Source organism: Hetaerina americana, unplaced genomic scaffold (assembly GCF_022747635.1).
Source record: "Hetaerina americana unplaced genomic scaffold, ioHetAmer1.1.p SCAF_5, whole genome shotgun sequence".
Lineage (NCBI taxonomy): Eukaryota > Metazoa > Arthropoda > Insecta > Odonata > Calopterygidae > Hetaerina > Hetaerina americana.
The window spans coordinates 74,258,253-74,280,375 of record NW_027287095.1 but is presented as its reverse complement, the minus strand read 5'-3'; the positions used below and the strand labels follow the sequence as shown (position 1 = coordinate 74,280,375).

Here is a 22,123-nt window from a genome sequence, read left to right as displayed (position 1 = left end):
ATTTTTCAGTAATATCAGAATTCTAACTTGGCACCCTTATAGCAACAACTTCAAATTAGATGGCTTCGTTCGTTAGATGATGCGTTTGTCTTTGGTATTATTATTATCAGTACGTAAATTGAGACTCCTGGTACTCGTCCATTAATTCCTTAACAACTGGGATTCTTTTCTTTAACCCTAATCATACTTCAATTACCCTCCCAATCAAAATTCATGTTGCAATTACATAAGTGCTCCTCAATTCTCAAACTCCACATATCCACTATGACCGCAAATGACCATCTACTGGTATGGCCGATATCTATGCGTATGATATACAGACCATTTCTTGAGAACCTTTTTACAGTGATGCGCGTTTGGATAATTGATTTAGATGTTATCGTTGGGAAAAATCAATAACTCATAGATGCATTTGAAATGGAGAGATGGCGAATGAACATGATTATTTTACTTGTTCAATGAATCGCCATCAGGTCATCGATAGTATGGCAGCCCTCCAAGCTACCATGTTCACTGTCAATCACTCATTGCCTTATAGTTTCTTGTGTACGCGCCTACCACTAGATGTTTTTGACAATTTATCCCTTTCCTTTATCCATTGTAACTTCTACCCTTGATTCTTTCATTTTGGTGCCCCTTAACTACGTTCTGAAAATGCGCAAAGTTGGTTTTTCCTTCCAAATCAGTTCCTTCTAAGGGATTCCTCATTAGGTTCTCCTTCCCTCAAATTTATTTCCGAACAGACTTCTCTAGCATATGTGCCTCTACGTTCATTGTTTGTTTTATTCAATACTTCCTCTAGTGTTGAATATAATCCTTAGAGTACGCATTTGAAGAAGTAAATACCGGTGGAAAATTTAATTTTTTAGATTAAGAGAACCGGAATATTAACTAAATGTGTTTAATTGTCAGTGATATAAAGGTAGATCCAAAAACCTACCTTGACCGGTAGATTACCTAATAATAATATGTATTTTTTTAAGGTAATCTACCGGTTAAGGTAGGTTTTTGGATGGACACAACCACCAAGCAAATATTTTATTACTCCTGACAAAACACAAAATCCATCATCCTACTCTATATCAGGTCCCTCTTCATCTCTGAGTACTTTCTTCCTCCCTTCATCCCGTCCAACATCCCTATCCTGTTCCTTCCCTTTCCTCTTTTGCCCAACATCCTACCCTCTATCACAGTCTTCAACATCCCACTGCCGGTCAACACCCCCTTCATCCACTTTTCTTGCCTCCATAGGATTGCTCCCAGCAAACCCCTCTCTTCGCCCACCATACCAAGTACTTCCTCATTTGTTTTCTTCTCTGTCCATTTCAACTTCTCCATTCTTCTCCACACCCGCATTTCAAAAGCCTCCAATCTACGTCTATCCTCCTGCTTCAATGCCCACGTTTCCGCACCGTACATAGCTACGCTCCATATCAAAGTTTTTACGAGTCTTTTCTTGCCATCCTTACTCAAAGTCCCTGTCATCAACTCCCTCCTCCTTGTGAAAGCCTCTTTGCCGAGCGCAATTCTTCTCCTTATGTCCCTACTACTTTGACCGTGTTGGTCCAAAACACTACCGAGATACGTAAACTGTTCTACCTGCTCTAGTTTTTGCCCTCCTATTTTAATGTTAAGCTTGGCCTTTTTCTTTCTAGAAAATCGCATAACCTTTGTTTTATTAATATTGATTCCCATCCCATACCTAATAATATGTATATACCTGCGTAATTATAATTATGACAAATATGCATACTTTTGTTTGCCAGATTAATGAGTTTAAAAGTTTACTTTTTATCTATGCATCCTCTTGCTGATTATGTGAAATGCGTTGAGTTTGATGCAACTTGAAAATTAATTACAGAGAGTATCTGGATTGAAGAAGACTAGAAAGTACATAAATAAATGTATTTCGCTAATCTCACCTTTATAAGGAAGATCTAGAGTGTTACTAAAAAAAAGTGCATATTAACAGGGGCTTCAGAGAAATGCAAAGATTCATACCATTCCACTGCTGAAATCGTCAGTCTAAACCCTCGAATAGTGGTAGCGTGGGGATCGAGATTGCGTGGTGGCTATCGCACTGGCTTCCCACCGAGAGGGCACGGGTTCAAATCCCGGCGAAGTTGAATATTTTTCAGTGGTATCTCAATTCCTACTTGAGGTGCTTTGTGGAGGGCACTTTGAGTGAGTATGCCGTCCGTCGGATGGGACGTTACGCTGCGGACCCCTTGGCGCCTTTCATTAAGAGTCGGCTAATACCAACGCGGGGTTTCTCTCCACCCTTCATCCTTTCCTGTCCATCCTCTACGGCGCAAATGACCTCAGCTCTCGGTCGCCTCCCCTTAATACTACTACTACTATGTGTTAATGTATATACTACCTTGATTAAAAATTTCCCGGAATTTATTCAGAAAATTAAAAATACAAGTTTATTCATCTAAATCTATATTGTCCCCTTCAAAGTAATCCCCATCGACTGCAACACACTTATGCCAGCGCTTGATCCAATCCTCGAAACATTTCTTATATTCGGTTTTCGGTATGTCCATCAGTGCTCCCTGCGATTTTTCCATTACTTCCTCTCGGCTGCTAAAACGCGTTCCCCGTAATGGTTTTTTAACTCGATTGAACAGAAAGAAGTCACAGGGAGCCAAATCAGGTGAATTCGGTGGCTGTTGGATGGTATTTGTTGCATTTTTCGTCAAAAAATTACGAATAATGATAGCACTGTGCGACGGTGCGTTATCATGGTGCAAAATCCACGAGTTTTCTGCCCACATTTCTGGTCTCTTTCGGCGAATTGCTTCACGCAAACGTCTCATAACGCCCAAATAATACTCTTTGTTTACTGTCTGGCCTTCTGGCAAAAATTCATGATGCACTACACCGTTGTAATCCATGAAAACCGTCAGCATTGCCTTCTTTTGTGACTGAAAACGACGTGGTTTTTTTGGTCTCGGCTCATTTGGTGAACGCCATTCACTTGCCTGATGTCTGGATTGCGTGTCGTGTTCATAAACCCACGTCTCGTCTCCAGTAATGATCCTTTTGATGAATGTGGGATCGGATTCAGCCTCGCAAATCATGTTTTTTGCGACGTCAACACGGTCTCTTTTTTGAATGAAATTGAGGTCTTTTGGCACCAACTTTGCTGCTACACGACGGAAACCCAAATCATTAACCACAATGTCTTGGGCGGATCCATAGGCAATGTTCAAGTCCTCCGCTATTTCTCTGATGGTTAATTTGCGGTTATTGACCAACATTTCTTTTACTTTATCAATTTTTTCACCGACTTTCGATGTCGATGGTCTGCCACTGCGTTCATCATCTTCGATTGACTCACGACCACTTCTGAACCGCTCGTGCCACTGGTAAACGACCGTTTTTTTTAGAGAATCGTTGCCGAAACACTTTTCCAACATTTCCAACGTCCGTGCGCCACTAAATCCGTTTTTTACGCAAAATTTAATACAAGTTCGTTGTTGCAAATTTAAATCCATTTCTGCAATTGTAAAAAATCGCCAACACACACAGAGATAGATGTACTCTTGGCTACGTAACTTTTGCAAATGTCAAGTTATGACACTAAGATTTAAAGGGAATATCAACAACAGATGTACCAATTTAACAAAAAAACAGAACTCAAATCGGAACGATGGGAGCGCCACACGGTGGTTATTCCGGGAACTTTTTGATCAAGGTAGTATTCACGCTTCGGTTTATCTTTATTGAAAAATGTAAAAAATGAAAATATCAAAATAAATTGATGATACTTTAAAACATACAGAATCGGAGCTACATCAAATTTTCCTGTGGATCAAGGAATTCAACTAATTTCTATGAAATTGCAATTTAAGCTGATTCAGTAGAACAAATGCATATTTAAATTAATGCTCAGCATGTGAAATCACACTCAAACTATGGAATTCTCTTTGTATATCCAAGGAAATTGCCCTAAAAATTACTCTGCTGCAGACAGCTTATCCCTGAAACTACCAACTTTCAGTTTTAAGAACGAATTCTTCGTGTATTTAGACGTATTTTGATATGAAAGAGAATGACTCCGAGACAGCATGCCTTTCCAAAGTAAAGTTTGCTGCTATACTCTGAGCCTTAATCCATTGATATCCCTAATCTTAAATACACTTCATAAATGATCACTCGAATGAAAAATAGAAATGAATGAGAATAGACTGAGAGGGTCTATGTTTTACGTTAACTACTTCTCGAATCGCTACAGACTTCAGAGTACCTATCTATTTAGACGTCAGTATTTTATATTCAGCAGAAAATTAGTAATCAGCCTCATGGCAATGAAACTGAGTATCAACTATAGTGATGAACATCGGTCGGGATGCTAACCAAAACATTTAGACTCGCTCCTCATTCCTTCATGCAGGCGGAAGCTAAAACTAAAAGTAAGATACACGAATGATTAAATATTTTTTGCATTCACTTGTCCTGGTCCTGAAAGGTTTCTCAATAGCCCAGTTTAATCAAAAGAATCATTCACATTCAAATGTAATCTTGAAAGAACGGGATAACTAACGCTGAGAAGTGTGACAGTCCATTATATCCTCGCTGTTTTCCTTCACAAGCAAAAATTTAAATTATAATATGAATGAGTGCTTATGCACTGTATTAATTTAGCACTAATTTAAAATCGAAAATAATGAATTCATATTAATTCTGCTGAAACTCAACCTTTAAAAAAATAGTTATCTATTGTAGAATATTTTATTTCTGGGTGAAATAAGTTTTTCATATACTTTTTCGTTTATACAGCTCATTTGGATACCCTGAACCATTTACTCCTTCAAATACTGTTCGGTAGATCTTTTCAATTTTTAACTTAGTAGATACGAAAATCATATTATTAGAAAAACATGAATGATGAAAAATAATGATATCCGTGAGGAGGAGAAAATTATCACTTTGCTGCTTCCTGTTTTCATGTCAAAATAGTGAAGTTTACCTGAAACCAGCATTTTTCGTTTGCAGTAACGCTCTTTAATTTGATGAGCTTTAGCAAATAACGTCAATTTTATAAAACATGACATTGTAAGATTGTAAGGTTATGTTCTCAATTTTTTTTCTAAGATTTATCTCATTTTTCAGCCAAGTTGTGGGAGTAAAGAAACAATTGGAAGGATAGAACATTCCACATGATAGGAATTTTTAAGACGCAGTCAGAAAATGTACTGATTTTCTGCTAGACAATGAGAAGCTTCAATGACATTTTCAAAGTCGTCCCCATTGTTCAATGTCAGGGAAAAAATGCGTAAAATTGAGACTGTAAACCAATGTTCGGAAATGCTCCATTCCAATCTGCTACTTCTTATTTTACGGAACCAGTGGGTCCCGCATTAGGACTAATTCTTCGCCGGCGGAACTTCATAACACCTAAACCGCCCCCATTAATGAAAATGAATCACTCCCGATAGCATCTAGTAGAGATCTCGTAAAATTTAACGCGAGAATTTATGAACCGGTGCAAACGGGAAGCGATTCGTATTGCTTTTATTGGACGCCCCGGGACTTGCTTTGACGTACGCAGTGACCCGGACAGGTCTTTAAGTTAACTCATGTTATCATTTCCATCCGAGCCGAGGGGCTTGCGCGCAATTACGCGAAATTAGACTGCCTTTAACTATGCCTTCTGATGATCTGATAACTGAATCGTATAGCACATATTAAACACGCGAGCAAAGAATTTTGAATGCCAGAAACTATTAATTCAAACTCAAAGAGAGTTATAACTGGCGGAAAACTCTCCGTAATAATTTTATGGAGACCCTTTAGTTGCTTCATTTATAAATCAAGATAATGGTATTCTTTGAAAATACCAAACGATGCATTATCTATAGTCTCAATGGTCGATAAATACTTATCTAACAATGGTAATAAATTGTTTCTCTTGTACCTTGATGTTTATTAAGCAACGTGAGAGCGTTTATACATTCTTATCGACCTTTTCAATTATTTTCCGATATACTTAATTAAAAATTATTAAATTGACAAGGACCAAATATAATATGTTTAACGAATGTACTCTAGGAAAGAGGCAACGTTATATGAAAGCAGTAGTAGTACTTTGAGGATAAAAAAACTCTTGAATATTTTTTTTCAATTAAAATAAAGAAAATAAACTTCGCAATAACAACCATAGAGGAAGTAGCGCAATAATTTTTATTTTTCGACTTGAAATTACCAACTACTCACATAAACATGGATGATCAATTAACCTGAATACAAACATATCCGGGGTTTTCTTAAATCTGAAGAAATTTGATGTTTTATTGAATTACTTTCTAATTAAATGAAGAATACCATGTATCTTTCCACTGCCCTTTATTATGTAGAAAGATATATTGTATTCTTCATTTAATTAACATGAATTTCCACAATGTTGAGGTGGAAACAATTGAATTACTTTCAATTGAAAAAACTGAGACAAATCTACCCCAATGAAACAGTTGGTAAATCAAGGAAATGTCCGAATTACCTTCAGTTTCCGCAAGAAGGGGAAGCTCATTTCTCTTACACTTTTCAGTCAAATATTTTTGCCCAGAGAATAAGAAACGTCTAGCGTACCAAATGTGTACACTTTTTCGGAGAGTATTAATTTTGTCAAAAGTCAGAAAGCTGCCACAGTAGCGTCAACAGTTTTTCAGTTCAAAGACATCAATTGCAGTCCTCCACTCTTCACTAACACATTGAATTCCATTGCAATGCCCTCCCTGACAGGTCTTCAGGCTGAAATCCCGGTTTATTTTGCCAGTGCACGTATTGCCCTCGGTAATCCTCGTGACCTACTCCATTCTTTAATTCAATTGATTTGCATTCCAGACAGGTCATTTCTGCCCAAAGATCTCCACTCGTTACGTTCTCGGAGAATGATTAAAAGGAAAACAAGTGGAAACCTCTGGTTTTTCTTTCATTCATAGTGAGGTTCCTCTGCATTGCTTCATTTTTAATTTTGTCGGCCCATTTCATCTTCAGCATCCGCCTCCGGAACCCGGATTCGAATGGTTATTTTCTTTTTTGGCTGTTTTCCCATTGATACATATTTCCAATTATCAGATTTTCAATATTCAGATTTCCAATATTAATTCCGACATAATTGTGTTTTCTTGTTTCAGAGAGTGTCTTCTTTTAGCATAACAGTTACCTCTTCAATGGTAAAGCCTTCTCATCTTAAGCTGATCCGTCGAGCTCTTTCAAGCGCATGTCATACTACGTTTTTAGTCATACTACGAGGGTCATCCGGAAAGTAGTACCCGTTCGTGCCGCATGAAGTGCTGACGACGCGAGTAGCCGCTGGACGAGGTCAGATAGCTTCAGTGGCTTGCCTGCCTTCTCTGAGCCAAGTTGCGTGACGCTAGCATTGCCTGTGTTGTTTCTGTGATTGTTTACAATGTTTAAAAAAATTGAGAACGCCGCCAGTTGTGAAGTGAGGGCAGTGATTAAATTCCTCAATGCAAGAAACGTTCGCCCATGTGATATTCATCGCCAATTAAAGGAGGTGTATGGAGACAATGTAATGGACGAGTCGTCTGTTCGGCGGTGGTGTCGCAACTTCAACATGGGGAGGGGGAACACACACGACGATGAGCGTTCGGAGAGACCGTCTGTCATTACAGACCAACTGGTGAGCTCAGTTGACGAATTCGTGAGGAACGATCGGCGCGTCACAATTGATGACATCTGTGAGCATTTTCCCAATGTTTCTCGAACAATTGTTCATGAAATTGTTAAACACCATCTGCATTATGCAAAAATTTGTGCAAGATGGGTCCCTCGCGTATCTCAATGAGCTGGCGGCGAAGGACTATGCAGCAGGAATACAGAAACTTGTCACACGTTATGACAAATGCCTTAATTTGCTTGGAGATTATGTTGAGAAGTAGTTTAAAGTATCCTCTTTCAAATAAAATTTTTTATGTTTGTTAATATTTACTTTTGTGTCTTTATTTCACGAACGGGTACAACTTTCCGGATGACCCTCGTACATACTTTTAAGGTTGGGGAAAGATTATAAGTTTCTAGTAACTCACATTTTAACGTCTACCTGCTAAGTTTCCTTTCATTTACTAGAATTTTCGTTTTTCGCGTTTGTTTTAAATTGATATCCCCAAATCACTGGGTACATTACGTTAAATGATCAATGTCAGCTTCTGAAGCCTTCTTAAGTTCTGCTACTCAAAATAAAGTTTTGAAAATCAGAATTAAAGTCCAAAAAAATAGGTATGCTTTGGTATAATCAGCACTCAGTTGACCAAGAATTTTTCTTTTAATTTCATAGTTGACTTCTGAAGAATTTCTTGATTTTAAACACATACAGATAAATTATTTCATTAAATGGTATTTGAAGGTTGAGAAAATACAACTTTTAACTTGATAAATTCCACTTTCATGATTTGATATATATATATATATATATATATATATATATATATATATATATATATATATATATATCAATAGATATAGATATATATAGAATATATATATATATATAGAATAGAATAGAATATAGAATATATATATATAAAATAGAATAGATATATATATAAATATATAATAATTTAATTTTTAAATCATTTAAATTTTGTGATTAGAATGAAATAGTTATAGTAATATGATCTCAAATCACTATGTCGTATGAATAGGGTCCCTATTTGACATAGATTAAGACTTTTATAACAATACCGGTTAATGGAGTTAAACACATACCTACATGCAATTAACATTTTTGAAAAATGAACGTAAAAATAAAATGATTTACCAAAACAAGTAATTTAAATTTTCCTGGTCTAACCCACCATCTGGTGAGACGGTAACTTTCACACTTTTCAAGACATGCATTCCAAGTTCCATGCGATCATGCTTCTCTTGAAAGTTTGCGAGCAAACTTAGAAATAAAGAATATTTAGCTACTGTCTTTAAGACTTCTTCAAATTGATAAGTCACATCTAGATTTTTTTGCATAAACCATTATGACTATCACTTCAGTACTCTCTTCACCGGCAAAACTCATATCATACTAAGCCCTTGAGCGTGTTAAAAGGACACAATTAAGCTACTTAGCCAAATCCTTTCGCCATGCTAGACGACCTTTCCTAGGAGTGTATGGTTGCAGATAAGTGCGAGCATACAGCTCGGTTTTATCTGGGGTTTCCTAAGGTATTTTGATCCTGAAGCCCTTAAGCCCCTGATCTAGACACGGAATCCTATAAACAGTAGCCAACGATATAATTATTAGAATATTACACGGCTAACGCATTGATGTGATCTTCATTTTAAAGCATCACCTGGATTAATTCATGCACCCAGCCATTTTAACTTATTGGAAATTATTTCCTCGTTATTTCTCATAATATGCATTTTCTTGTACCGACCCGCTTTCAATAAATCTCTCTATGAACTGCTGATGGCAAATGGAAATACATTAGAGAAAGGAAATTTAATTAGCAATTTTTAATTACAAAAGTGATGTAGGAATACGTTAAGACATACAAATGTAAACGTGAATTGAATCTTGAGCCAGTAGTTTGAAATAAAGCACGGTGTAAAATAAGAATATGATATGTAACAATGGTTGTTCAATATTTCTATGCATAGAACGTGTGAGAAATAAGGTAGTTGTAATGCTTAGGGGGAATGTAAACGTATGCATTCGTCTTTACACCGACCGTGAGCTATTTCTGCCTGAAAATTCACATTGAATTCACAGACTAAAAGGACTCTATTGGTTAGCTTCTGTTTTAAGTCATGGAATGGAATGGAGAGTAAATTTGTCCGAGCTCAAAGTGCTCACATTAATTTAAAAGAATTGAAGGAATATTGCCTGGTGAAGGCGAACGGCAATTTAATTGAACAAGTTGGTGATTTGTCTCAACTTGGAAGAATTTTTGCGGAAATATTTAGGATTAATGAAAAAATTTCGAAGGTGTATGAATGTCGCCTCATTGGTGATGTGATAAACTTAGATCTAAAGAGGGAAAGAGAGCTTTGTAAATCTGTACGCTCCTCTAAACACTGCTGTCTTACTTGGGACTCTGGTATTATCAGATAAACTTAAATGTCAACTAAACGCTTCGTATGCGCATATATTGGGATGAAGAGTCGTTGGTGCTTGCAAGGTTGTGTAAAAAAGATGGTGATGTAGAGCGAGGAATAAGTGGATAATGGAATAAAAAATGAATGCACCCCGTACGAATGGAACGAAAGAGGCGTGTTTCGTCAGTTTTGTCAAATTTAGATTACGAATGAAAATTGACCTACCAAAGGGATGCATAAGAATAAATGATGAATGAAGGACGAAGTGGTAGTTTTGTTTGAATAAGATAGAAGGGATGCTCAATACGTAGAATGCTAGATGCCTCCGGAGTAGAAAAGTGAAATGAGTGAAACAATGCATGAATGTGACAGGATTAAAAGAGGTAATCAATGGCAGGGAAGTATTGAGCAAATGAGTAAGGTCCCCGTGATGACTTTAAGTGGAACTGCTATGTATTTGCCTACCCCAAAATTAAACGGGGTTAAGGTAGTCTAAACGCGAATACTTTTTAAGTAGTAGTCGATTTAACGTTAATTTCACTATACATACGATCATAATTTAGCCTTCCAGATGCAAGACGAGAACAAATATTTAACTAAGGAAAGCAATTTTTTTATAGCTTTGGAGAAAATCATCTCTGGGAGAGGTCCATTCCTATTCTAATAGGCTAGACTCGACCCGAAAGGTTAGCATGACGTCATGCGTGAGCACATGTCGACGAGTTTCTAATGGAGCAGCCTTCACTTCGATATTCATCTCTGGGCACTCAGAGACCCAGAAGCAAACGGCGAGCCGTTTACGGGAGAAAGAGTGAAACTGAAGGCGTGGGGGAGGAGAAGAGGAGATGATTGGGAAACGGATACCTCCTCAAAGTGGATAGGTATTCCATTTCCGCATTCGATCGCTCGTTTCACCCGACAAAGCGGCCAATACTCCCGATGGCAGAGCCCCTACCTTGAATCCGAGACTGGACTCAGCAAGGCGCCCCTAGCCTCAGCATGACGTCTCTAGTCCCGTTGAGTACCATGGAGGAGCTCCCCGAACTAATCGTTCTTTTTTGACCGGCTTGGCGTGAAGAGTTTTCCTAAGAAACAACGGTTAAACAGCTCCTTCTAGTATTTATCCACGAGAATCTTGACGGGCAATCATCAGCGTGATCAGGTGTGGTAGAAAAAAACAGTTACGATTCAGAAATAAATGGGGCCTGATTAGAGCTACTCACGAAACCCATCTCGTGTATGGAATCTGCAATTTTTTTTTCCCTCGTGACATAGAAGGAGTGAGTTTAGTGGAGCGGTGAACTCCCACTGTTTACCGAATGAAAGTTGGGCAATCCTTCGGAAACACCACAATGTTCAAAGGAGAACGTTCGAGAAAGCTTTCGAGTAAAATTGTTTGCTGACAGAATCATCCAGCCCTCATTAATCCATTCACGATTCTCGTACTGGTTGGTAAGATTCTTTAATTAGCATGAAGAATAGGATATGGGGATCGTTGGCTACGGGTTTCGGCGTAATGCCTGGCGATTAAACAGGCCCCGCAGAGTATACATGAACGTAATTTTTTACAAAGGCTATTGGTTCAATAATCTATTTTGAAATTTAACGAGTAGTATTCAGTGGGTCGCAAATTAGATCTAGTTAATAAATATGTCTACTGAAAGGTGTTAAAATATATTCAAATTTTGAACTTAGCTCTCTGCTTGAATATTCTGCCATTTTTAAACTCCATTATTCAGTTTTTAGCATGCAAGGAAAATTTCGGATTATGAATTACAAAATGGTAAGGAATATTTACGCAATATCTTCTCAAAAAATCTTGTTTGGTAAATATGTTATGAGTTTTTTTACGACTGAGCGTCATGGAAATTATGTAACAATTAATTTAGCAGCCCCGCTCACTTCGGGTTTTGAACCAAATGACCCATTATTTAACGGAGAAGAGAATCGAAACTGGAAAATGGCACGATGCTTTGGGTATTTCCATTTATTATGGCTATTTATAGGGAAATAATAATTTCCCTTTAGTAAAATGAGAGATGTTTTGACTACTTTGACCTTTCCCAGGATTGATCTTAAATAATCATGCAATCACTCGTTTTACTACTTAATATTAGGGTGTTTTTTATAAATATAATGTGAGCCTATGCTCACCAGAACGACGCATTGATCTTTAAAAAATATGCACTGATTTTATTGATTTTACTATTTTCATTCAAAATATAATTTTGCAAAAATATGCGTATGAAGAATTAAGAATTGAGCAAGGATTAATGAACTCAAAACTTAAGATTCTCTTTGGCAAAAACGAATGATTTCTGCCACGAAGAAAGAAAAAGGAATCATTCCTTTTTGTGTAACCGTATAGTCAGTTATTATTCGGTCAGAAACTGCCAGGGATCATAGTTTAATATTTCCTTCCGGCTGACGTAAAGTCTTAATTTTATTGGCCCTGGTCCAATAGAGTGATATAGTTGTGCATATTCAAAAATGGCTTCCCCTCTCTCAGTTTCAACTTCAAGTAAATAAATTTAATTTTTGTGCATGAAATATTTTAAATTCGACACTTCCTGAATGTGGCAATGTAGTAATGAACGCATTTAGTGTGAATAACGATTTTGACACACAACGGTGCAAAACTTATTTTTAATACTTTTTGAAAGTTTAGCGTTTATATAATATGGGAGTTTAAATTTTGAGTACGGTGCATTGCTTAATTTTGATTCGAGGTATGATTTGAAGAAGATTTTGTTGTGATATTTCACATTAATGCTGGACGAATATATTTAATTCCACTAATCTTAACAAATTTTTATCTAAATCAATTAATGTAATTCATTATAACTAAGAAAGAGGGAAATGAAATATCAGATATAAATAATTGGCTTGTTTATCCCAAAGAGATTTGTTTGGAAAGAAATTCAGGATGAGTTTTAACTGAGATTACCCTAAGTACTTTTACTTGGAAAGCGTTGCACGGAATCTTCTCCTAAGTACATCAAAATGAGTACTAAACTTTCATCGTTGTCTCTCCATTTCCTCATCAATTCGTAATAATATATTCGTATCAATGAGAGCAATCAACAAGTCAGTTTCACTTATTTAAACGCTACTCAGAAATAAGAGATAATTTAAAAAAATTAATAAAAACAAAATCTGTCTCGTGTAATGGGGTTTTTCGTGGTTCCTGCAACGGCCAGGGGATACCATCGCAGCTCACCGAAAGCCCCAGAGGGCATGGAATTTGGCTCTGATCCCGTTTGCTGTATCAAGCACGTGGAACACAAAAAGGATTTCCCCTAACGTAAATCGAGTTACTTCTCAGAAATTGGACATGTTTGATTGGAGAGGTACTCTTGCATTGATTCGTCTCCTAAATTCCACGTCGACAAATCTGTGGCATAATTCTATTTGCATCTACATGGTACCCTTCAAGTCGCTACGATATGTGACAGGGAATGATTCCACAGCAGGCAATCATAATCAAAATTATGTTAGATGATCAGAATACAAGTTACTAACGGATAACTTATGTAAATCTAACGATGAAATAATTTTCTGCAACAGTTCTATAAACTCTTGATTATCTAAGTTTTTAGTGGGCTGGATAATACCCTGCGTATGAGAGGCACTGTTAGTAAGGGTTACCTTTTATAAAATGACACAAAGCACCCCATGAACACCAACCACCAAATGCATCACCTACGCGTGCTGTGAGGCCGATTGGTTCAACCAACTCCCATGACAAACTGCCACACATGCAAAAACGAGTGTAAATTTGCGCTAAGCATCAGTCAATGGCTCACTAATATTTGACTGATTAACCTTCCTTTTACTTTCCCTCCACCCAAAGAACATTCTAGAAATATGTCTATCGCGGTGTTTTAGATTGTTTGACTCTTAGGTGTCACAAAACAAACCTATGCTAATCTTTACATATCTGAACACACTGCGTGAACGGATTACCGTAGTTCTTCGTTCGCCTCTAGATGACGCAATACCGACTCACGTACCTGAAAATGTAACTTGAGAAGAAGTGAGTGTAAGGACCACGTGCTGCATGAATCGCCGAGGCCGCGTGATCGATGAAGATGTGGGGACGGTTCTTCCTGCCTTCCCCTGCCGTATGATTACTAAGGACGGGTATAGTTATCGGGGGAGTGTGTGGAAAACACCAATATTACTTTGATATTGATTTAATTAAAAAAAGAGCGATCGTGAATTATAGTTCGTGCATATATTTCAAATCAAATTCTCTGACGCGAATTTTGGCTTGATGAAGGAGGGACTATCTTTCACTAATCTTAAAGATTTTGCAATTGATTGAAGATAATGGGACGGAATTTCAATCCCTGTACCGTCAGTGGTTTCACAGAATTATCTGACTCCTATAAGAGCATATGCCGTGAACTTTCTTCGATGTTTTAAGAAGCATTTTTCCTTTATTTCGGGAGGCGATCAGCGGCCAAGCACCCACCTAAAAATTACCCTAATAGACCGCTAGAGAGGATTGAGCAGGAATAATGTAAAAATATATATACGAGGGTCATCCGGAAAGTAGTACCCGTTCGTGAAATAAAGACACAAAAGTAAATATTAACAAACATAAAAAATTTTATTTGAAAGAGGATACTTTAAACTACTTCTCAACATAATCTCCAAGCAAATTAAGGCATTTGTCATAACGTGTGACAAGTTTCTGTATTCCTGCTGCATAGTCCTTCGCCGCCAGCTCATTGAGATACGCGAGGGACCCATCTTGCACAAATTTTTGCATAATGCAGATGGTGTTTAACAATTTCATGAACAATTGTTCGAGAAACATTGGGAAAATGCTCACAGATGTCATCAATTGTGACGCGCCGATCGTTCCTCACGAATTCGTCAACTGAGCTCACCAGTTGGTCTGTAATGACAGACGGTCTCTCCGAACGCTCATCGTCGTGTGTGTTCCCCCTCCCCATGTTGAAGTTGCGACACCACCGCCGAACAGACGACTCGTCCATTACATTGTCTCCATACACCTCCTTTAATTGGCGATGAATATCACATGGGCGAACGTTTCTTGCATTGAGGAATTTAATCACTGCCCTCACTTCAAAACTGGCGGCGTTCTCAATTTTTTTAAACATTGTAAACAATCACAGAAACAACACAGGCAATGCTAGCGTCACGCAACTTGGCTCAGAGAAGGCAGACAAGCCACTGAAGCTATCTGACCTCGTCCAGCGGCTACTCGCGTCGTCAGCACTTCATGCGGCACGAACGGGTACTACTTTCCGGATGACCCTCGTATATAAATATACACGCATAATTATATATATATATATAAAAATATATTTAAAATATATTTAAAATATATTTAAAAATATATATAAAAATATATTTAAAAATATATATAAAAATATACACGCATAATTATATATATATATATATATTATAAAATAATAGATCACAATTTAAAATAAGATGCTGTCTCAGGCGTTACTTGGAGAAAGTCTTTCATACTAGGCGCAAATAAAGGAAGACTAATTTGGTAGATTCCACTACAATTAAATAATAATCCTATTCGAGGGGAAAAATAATAACTCTGATGGACTCTGCCAAGTCCTTCATTTACGTCAAAATTTATTAGCATCCACAGCTATTTTATCCCAATAGAAAACTTGATCGTTTATTTTTCTAATATGTTTTCTTTCACTATCACTTTTTATTATTTTGACTAGTTTCAGCTAATTGTGGCCTGCGCTTTCACAATTTCCTTCATTTTATCACGTTATTTTCTCTTTAGTCAGTACTCTAATTCCCCAGATTCACTCTTGGACGTAGTCTTGAAATAATTTCCTTCTTATTTTCATTGGTATCTCTTCAACACATGAATTCCCTCAGCATAATCCATTCTAAATACTCTCCACCTATCAGATAGCATATTTTTGTCAATGTTTTAAAATGTTAGATTTATTTTCCCCACGATAATTTGTGTTTCTCCTATTCCCTGGGAGGATTACGGTATTTTTTACTTCACGTTTATTAATCAAAGTAATTCGGTGCAAACAGGCGGGCGGTCATGTTAACACAAGAAACACAAATAGACAAAAAAATCCACGTATCTCATGCGAAACAAGAAAATCAATCAAGACAGCATGCGATGGCATTTGTGAGTCTCGCAGAGTAAGTGAGCCTCGCTCCGGCGTGGTCAGGCCGGCCTAATGAGCCGGTTGGCTAATCAGTTGCTGGGGCATGCGGGTTCATCCAATCGGCTAGCGGGCATCGCTCTGTGGACCAATCCATCCGTGTGGTGCGCCTCGCTCTCGCAAGTCATCGGCCGAGCACGGGAAATCAAGAGCGCCACAGAAGTCCCAGTCAACGGACATTTCCGGGGTGATGGTCGGGAAAATTCAGTCACCACAAGTCTCGCACGGCCTTACCCTTTTCGATCCAACCCCTCCGCTCCGTCACCCCATCCCCTTCTCCGAGGGGTAGAATGAGGAAAACCTAATTAGTAGTGTGGGAGGGCAAATGGGAGAAAAGCGGACGGAATCCACGGGTGTGGCCGCAGAGGCACGTCGCCACCCATCCCCTTCTCCCAGACTCCCACAGCGGGTGCCCGTCTCCTAAGAGATGAGAGAGAGAACAAGCCGTTGGAGTGGGAGGGATCCCCTACCCTTCTAGAGTCTCCGTGGGAAGGAGCCTGGGGGTATGGGTTCTCTATGAAAAGGTGGCTGAACATTTGGAAGACGTTCACGTAACAGCTTGCCACAAGATCGGATTACCACACATTTTCCAAGTGTTCTATTTTCAACCTAAAAACTGTAACGTGTGCCACTGGTATTTCATCTGAAATTGTCTGTTTATAAATAGCAAGAATGTAGATAAAATAAAACAAAGGGATATTATAAAATGTACATCTTAATATGATACTTCAAAATTGATAGGTAAATAGCATAACCGGCTGATTACCTTTACCAACTGTATAGAAATGAGGGTTGAGAACAATGAAATATTAACTCAAGGAAGGGAATAAAACAATATTTCCGAGCATCTTCAAAGGCGCAATATAAAATTAGTTAATTTGCCTTTTCTCATAGTACGCTGTATACATGTATCAAGTGTTCTGCATATGTTTCTAAGGTTCTCTTTAAGCGTCCTCCACTCCGTGAGGGCGAGAGGAAGGTTAATTTCTGAGCGTTTGCAGCAAAACACCCCATCTGCTTGAATGCCAGAGCAGATAACATATTTATCTCAATTTAATTTGAAATCAACGCAACTCGAACAGAATATGTTTGCTATATCGTGATATTAATAAAAACACTTCCTGATTAGTTGTTCGACTCTATAAATATACTCTTTGAAGCTTAAAATTTACTCGCTTCACTTTCATTGAGGCAAGAAATTAGTTTCGTCCATGACTGTTGCTTGGGAAATAATACTTTTCCTACTGACTTCAATTTGCATAAAGGAAAATGAATGTGGATAGATTATGTACTGAGATGGGATCGAGTACTAGGAGGCTTTCATTATTTACCTACCCCTCAGAGAAGTATATCACACTTACATTTCGAGGTTCATGTAGCTTCTGAATAAATTATTCCACTATTGGAATGAATCTATTAATTTGTATCTAAAATTTAAGCCACGCGGCATTCTGATGCTGCCTGCCTGGTATGGGATGACCTTCTACGATAGTCCTTTCGGTGACTGTCAGGGTACCATGTAGGGGAAGAAATATGGTGGATGATCTTAAAGAAGGAAGAGGCTATGCAGGTATAAAAAGAAAAGTGGAAAATATATAGAGGCAACTAGATTAGAGGCCAATGAAACCGGGATGATAAGAACACAAAAGAAGAATAAAAGGAGGAGCAATGTTGATAATGAATAAATGTGTGGGACCTATAGACATTCCGTCGCTCGTGTCTGCGGTAGACATTAATGGGCGTCTCTGACTGCCACATCAGAAAGCTTCCCCGGTCCTCCCAACGCCCCTCTCACTCCTTCCCTCCACCCCCCAACGGCCGCTCCCTTTTTCCACTTTCGCCTTCTCTCCCGCTCGTCACCCGGCGGTCTCCAAAGGGCTCCCCGCTCCCGGAGGATGGGCAATCCGGCGAAAGTGCCGGGGGACAACGAGAGCGCATTATCATTTCTTTTCGCCCACCCCACCAGACTCCGGGAACCTCCCCCACCCTTGCACCCGATGCGTGCCGAGCCGATTCCGCACCACGGTGGGAAGAATGGAGCCCCGCCCCTCCAGGAGCGGCCCCCGCGATCCCCCCCGTGGGGAGAACCCCCCTCTTCTGTTACTCATGGAAAAGGCATAGGCGCTTCCGCCCTCACACCCCGCCCGCGGGCCCCAGACCCAGCCATCGGATCGCGTAACCCATCCGTCCCTGTGGCATAATCCTCCGGTTTTGAGTGCGTGGTTATGGGATGCTTGCACACAAGCATATATACAAGTATATATATGGGGCGGAGTGGTCAGGACCGTATCCACTCTTCCACGAACCACTTTGGACGACACTTCGGAGCAGATCCCCACAGTCAACGCAGACATGGCACTCAAGGTACCTTGCCTCACCCACTGGAGTGAATTCTTCGAGTAACTTCTTTGCCTTCATTCGATTTTTCAAATATCTAACATTTGCAATAAGGCTGCGTTTCATTGTCATTCTCATGTCATTCGTCATTTCTTCATGCAAAGAAATTTAGTGTTATACACACTCGAGTGTGTCGGAAGTTTAAGATTTAATTTTGTCACCATTATATGATGATTCTTGACTCGACTATCTCCCCATCTCACCCGTTGAAATCTCCAAATATACTTTACCTTTCGCTATGAATTCGATACAATTCTTTACGCTTGGTTTTGTCGCATAAGTGAAAAATAGTCCATCTGAAACTATTTCTCTCTACTTTGTCGTCAGGGAATGCTAGGAAATAGTTTTACCTGCTTCGTAATTGACATGATGCGTGAAAACTAGTGGCTACGTAGTGCCACTTCAGGAGGCTGGTGTCAGTCTCCTGTTCGGGAAATGGGAAGTAGAGCATTACTCTATTATTCTGTATCATATTTTTTAAACACTTCCAAGGGAAATTTTATGCCTTTAAAGAAGAGTGAAATCAATATGAACAGGGGAAGGACGGACATAGGACGGATTTCGATTGTTCAGCTCATATACATCTCTCGTAGAAGTCTAAAGAGACAATCAAGTTTTTTTAATTGAAAAACTTTAAAATCAATCACTCTTCTAATGATCCCTTGGGGATGATTTGGATAATAAGTGCTAGATATGGTAGTTTTATCTCTTTCGCTCGAAAATTCTGAAAAAAACTTGTAGACTACTACTGTAATAGTTAGAGCTATTTTCAACGAAATGTCAATATTATTCCGACAAATATGAATTTCACGAAAGAGAAAACATCTTTCGTGTATATCATTAACTATTTAAGTATAATATATCCACAAGAGCTTTCTCAAAATTAACTATGCCTCTAATTCGTGCAATCAATCCTTATGAAACATCATATATCCGGATATTTAAGCTACGGTTTGCTTCAGCGCAGAAAATGAATAAGTTAATATTAATATCATTGTTATAATTCCTTCACCTCGATGTGTTATATCTGCTGAAATTACACTGTCATTCATTTCATTACAAGTATCACATTCTCATTATTCAACATTCAATTCAGCTTCAATGATATGAACAAGAGTCATATGTAAACATTATGAGATACAAATTATTGCTTCAGCGAACGATAAAAATTGTTGTAACGTTCAACAATTGTTGTAAGTAGGAACTTCCGTTTAGGCATTGTGTTTCAAGTCTCACCTGATTAATTGAGCCACGTCTCCAACTCATGGCTCAGACTTCGAAGATGTATTTTAATATTTCCGCTATTCACCTTAGTCATCAATTCTAATTTCCCACTCTCACTCTCCGAACCAGTTCGTTATCCTCTCCTCCATCCTGGCCGTCGCCCATGCCGGTGTGATCGGCGCCCCTGCTGTCGCCACGTACGCGGCCGCACCCGCCTACAGCGCGGCCCCCGTTTTAGCCAAGACGGCGTACGCTGCACCTGCTGTCGCCACATATGCGGCTGCACCCGCCTACGCCGCCGCCCCTGTAATCGCCAAGACGGCGTACGCTGCCCCCGCTGTCGCCACATACGCCGCAGCACCCGCCTACGCCGCCGCCCCCGTGTTAGCCAAGACGGCGTACGCTGCACCCGCTGTTGCCACCTATGCCGCCGCACCTGCCTACGCTGCCGCCCCCGTGTACGCCAAGACGGCGTACGCCGCACCCGCTGCGCCCCTGGTCGCCAAAACCGCCATCCCCGGCAGCCTGATCGGTGTCGCATACTCCGCCGCCCCCGCCGTTGCTCACATGACCTTCACAGGATACGGCATCAATTACGCCTACTAGAAGATAAGAGGAAAACTCCATGCTTCGCATCCGATAATTTAGTGGCCGATGGTTCTCCCGAGGAAGAGGATAAACACCAGATTGTCAATCGAGAGACGAGACTGCCGAACCACCTTGAGCGAATTCTCTATCCAAACGTCTTCCACCTTCCTCCCATTCCGAGTAAAGACACTAATAACCATTAGATTAGAGCTGATCTTCACTCACCAGTCTTTCACTGGCCTTCCGCTCACTTTTTCTTCAAACCCTGTCCCCTGATAGAGAATGGGGCACAGGGGGGATTTTCATCCCCATTCGAATCTGATTAAAATATTATTTGGTATTCCTCCAGTGGAGGAAACACTGTGTTGTTAATGCCATGCTGTTTGAGTGATCTAGTTACCCTTTTTTGTATTTAATTTACCAATTAAATGCGCTGTTTTTTTTTTAGGATGAATAAATGTGTATACTTGTGACTACGTCTTTTTACATATCCCCATATCCCTATACGCCTACACCATACCATTTATAAATATCAAAAAAACCTGCTAACTAAAACACCAAAAGAGTTCCTTTGTGAACAAATTCCTTTATTTCTATACATCTGCCCGCCATTAAATTGGTAAACGTAAAGAAATTGTACCAAAAATTTGGTTTATTATATCATCCAATCGCATAGTTGCCTAGAAAAAACCTATATACAAGTTGGCATCCAGTGTGACACTTCCTAGCAGCTCAGAAAAACTTCTCTTTAATTTCCTAGGCATTCTTAAGGATTTTTATTTTGCCTTATAAGCATGGAAAAAGAATTTATGAAGTACTCATGTCTCCTTAGCATTATGCTCAATTTTTAATCAAAATTCCGTAAAATCAAACTAATTTTCTCCTGAGAAAACCATGATAATATGGCACTAATCATTTGTTGCTGAGTTGTTGGCGCTGGGCCAATATTTGTTTTAACAGAGATTGCCTGAGTTGAAATCACTTTACCGGATTTGGATCAGTCGAATCCATTTTACACTGTTCACACATCAGTAAAATTTGCCAATTCTCGCGTTTTAATGTCTCGTTGAGTCAAATTTCAATTTGAAGAGTGCCTCGTCGGCGAATCATAAGATACCCCTGAGTAATCTTGAACGACTGAAGCCCTCACTTCCACCAAACCTCTAATTTCCCATGCTATTGAGTAAAAGCATTGCATAAAAGGGACCTGCTTTCTTTCTTCCTTTCTCCATTCCAACCGGGTGGCGTAACTCTTTCTGTCTACTCGGAAGTGATCAAGAATTCGATGATCTCCAGAAATCACTCGACGCCGTCGGTGGCCGCCGCAATATTCGGGCGATTGCGGTGCGTCGCCCAGGGACATAGTGTCGACCACGCTCTAGGAACATGGTGTCGACCGCGTGTTCAAAACGAAAAAACGTGAGTCGCTGCCGTACAAGAGGCCGAGTATGTACGCGTCTAGGGATCACATTTCTACTTTGGCTGGAGTCCATGCACTCTCAGTCACGCGAGGCATCATCGACCTACAGAATCGCGTGCTCCACGATACGCAGATAGAAATGTGGGCACTTAAAGATATAACAGTACCGAATAAAGTGTAAGATTGTTTGTGTGTTTGCATGGCGGTCCATAATCTCTGTTATGTTGGGTAAGCT

At 39.2% G+C, this 22,123-nt stretch overlaps 1 protein-coding gene across 1 annotated transcript in view; it reads left to right on the top strand.

Moving 5' to 3' along the window:
* The window catches only part of LOC139693540 (cuticle protein 76-like), a 263,851-nt gene extending 243,365 nt beyond the window's left edge, over positions 1-20,486 (top strand). Inside the window, exon 3 of the mRNA XM_071591740.1 lies at positions 20,124-20,486. Coding sequence (XP_071447841.1) covers positions 20,124-20,486 — 363 coding nt within the window. The remainder of the gene's footprint in view (positions 1-20,123) is intronic.
* Positions 20,487-22,123: the final 1,637 nt, after the last annotated feature.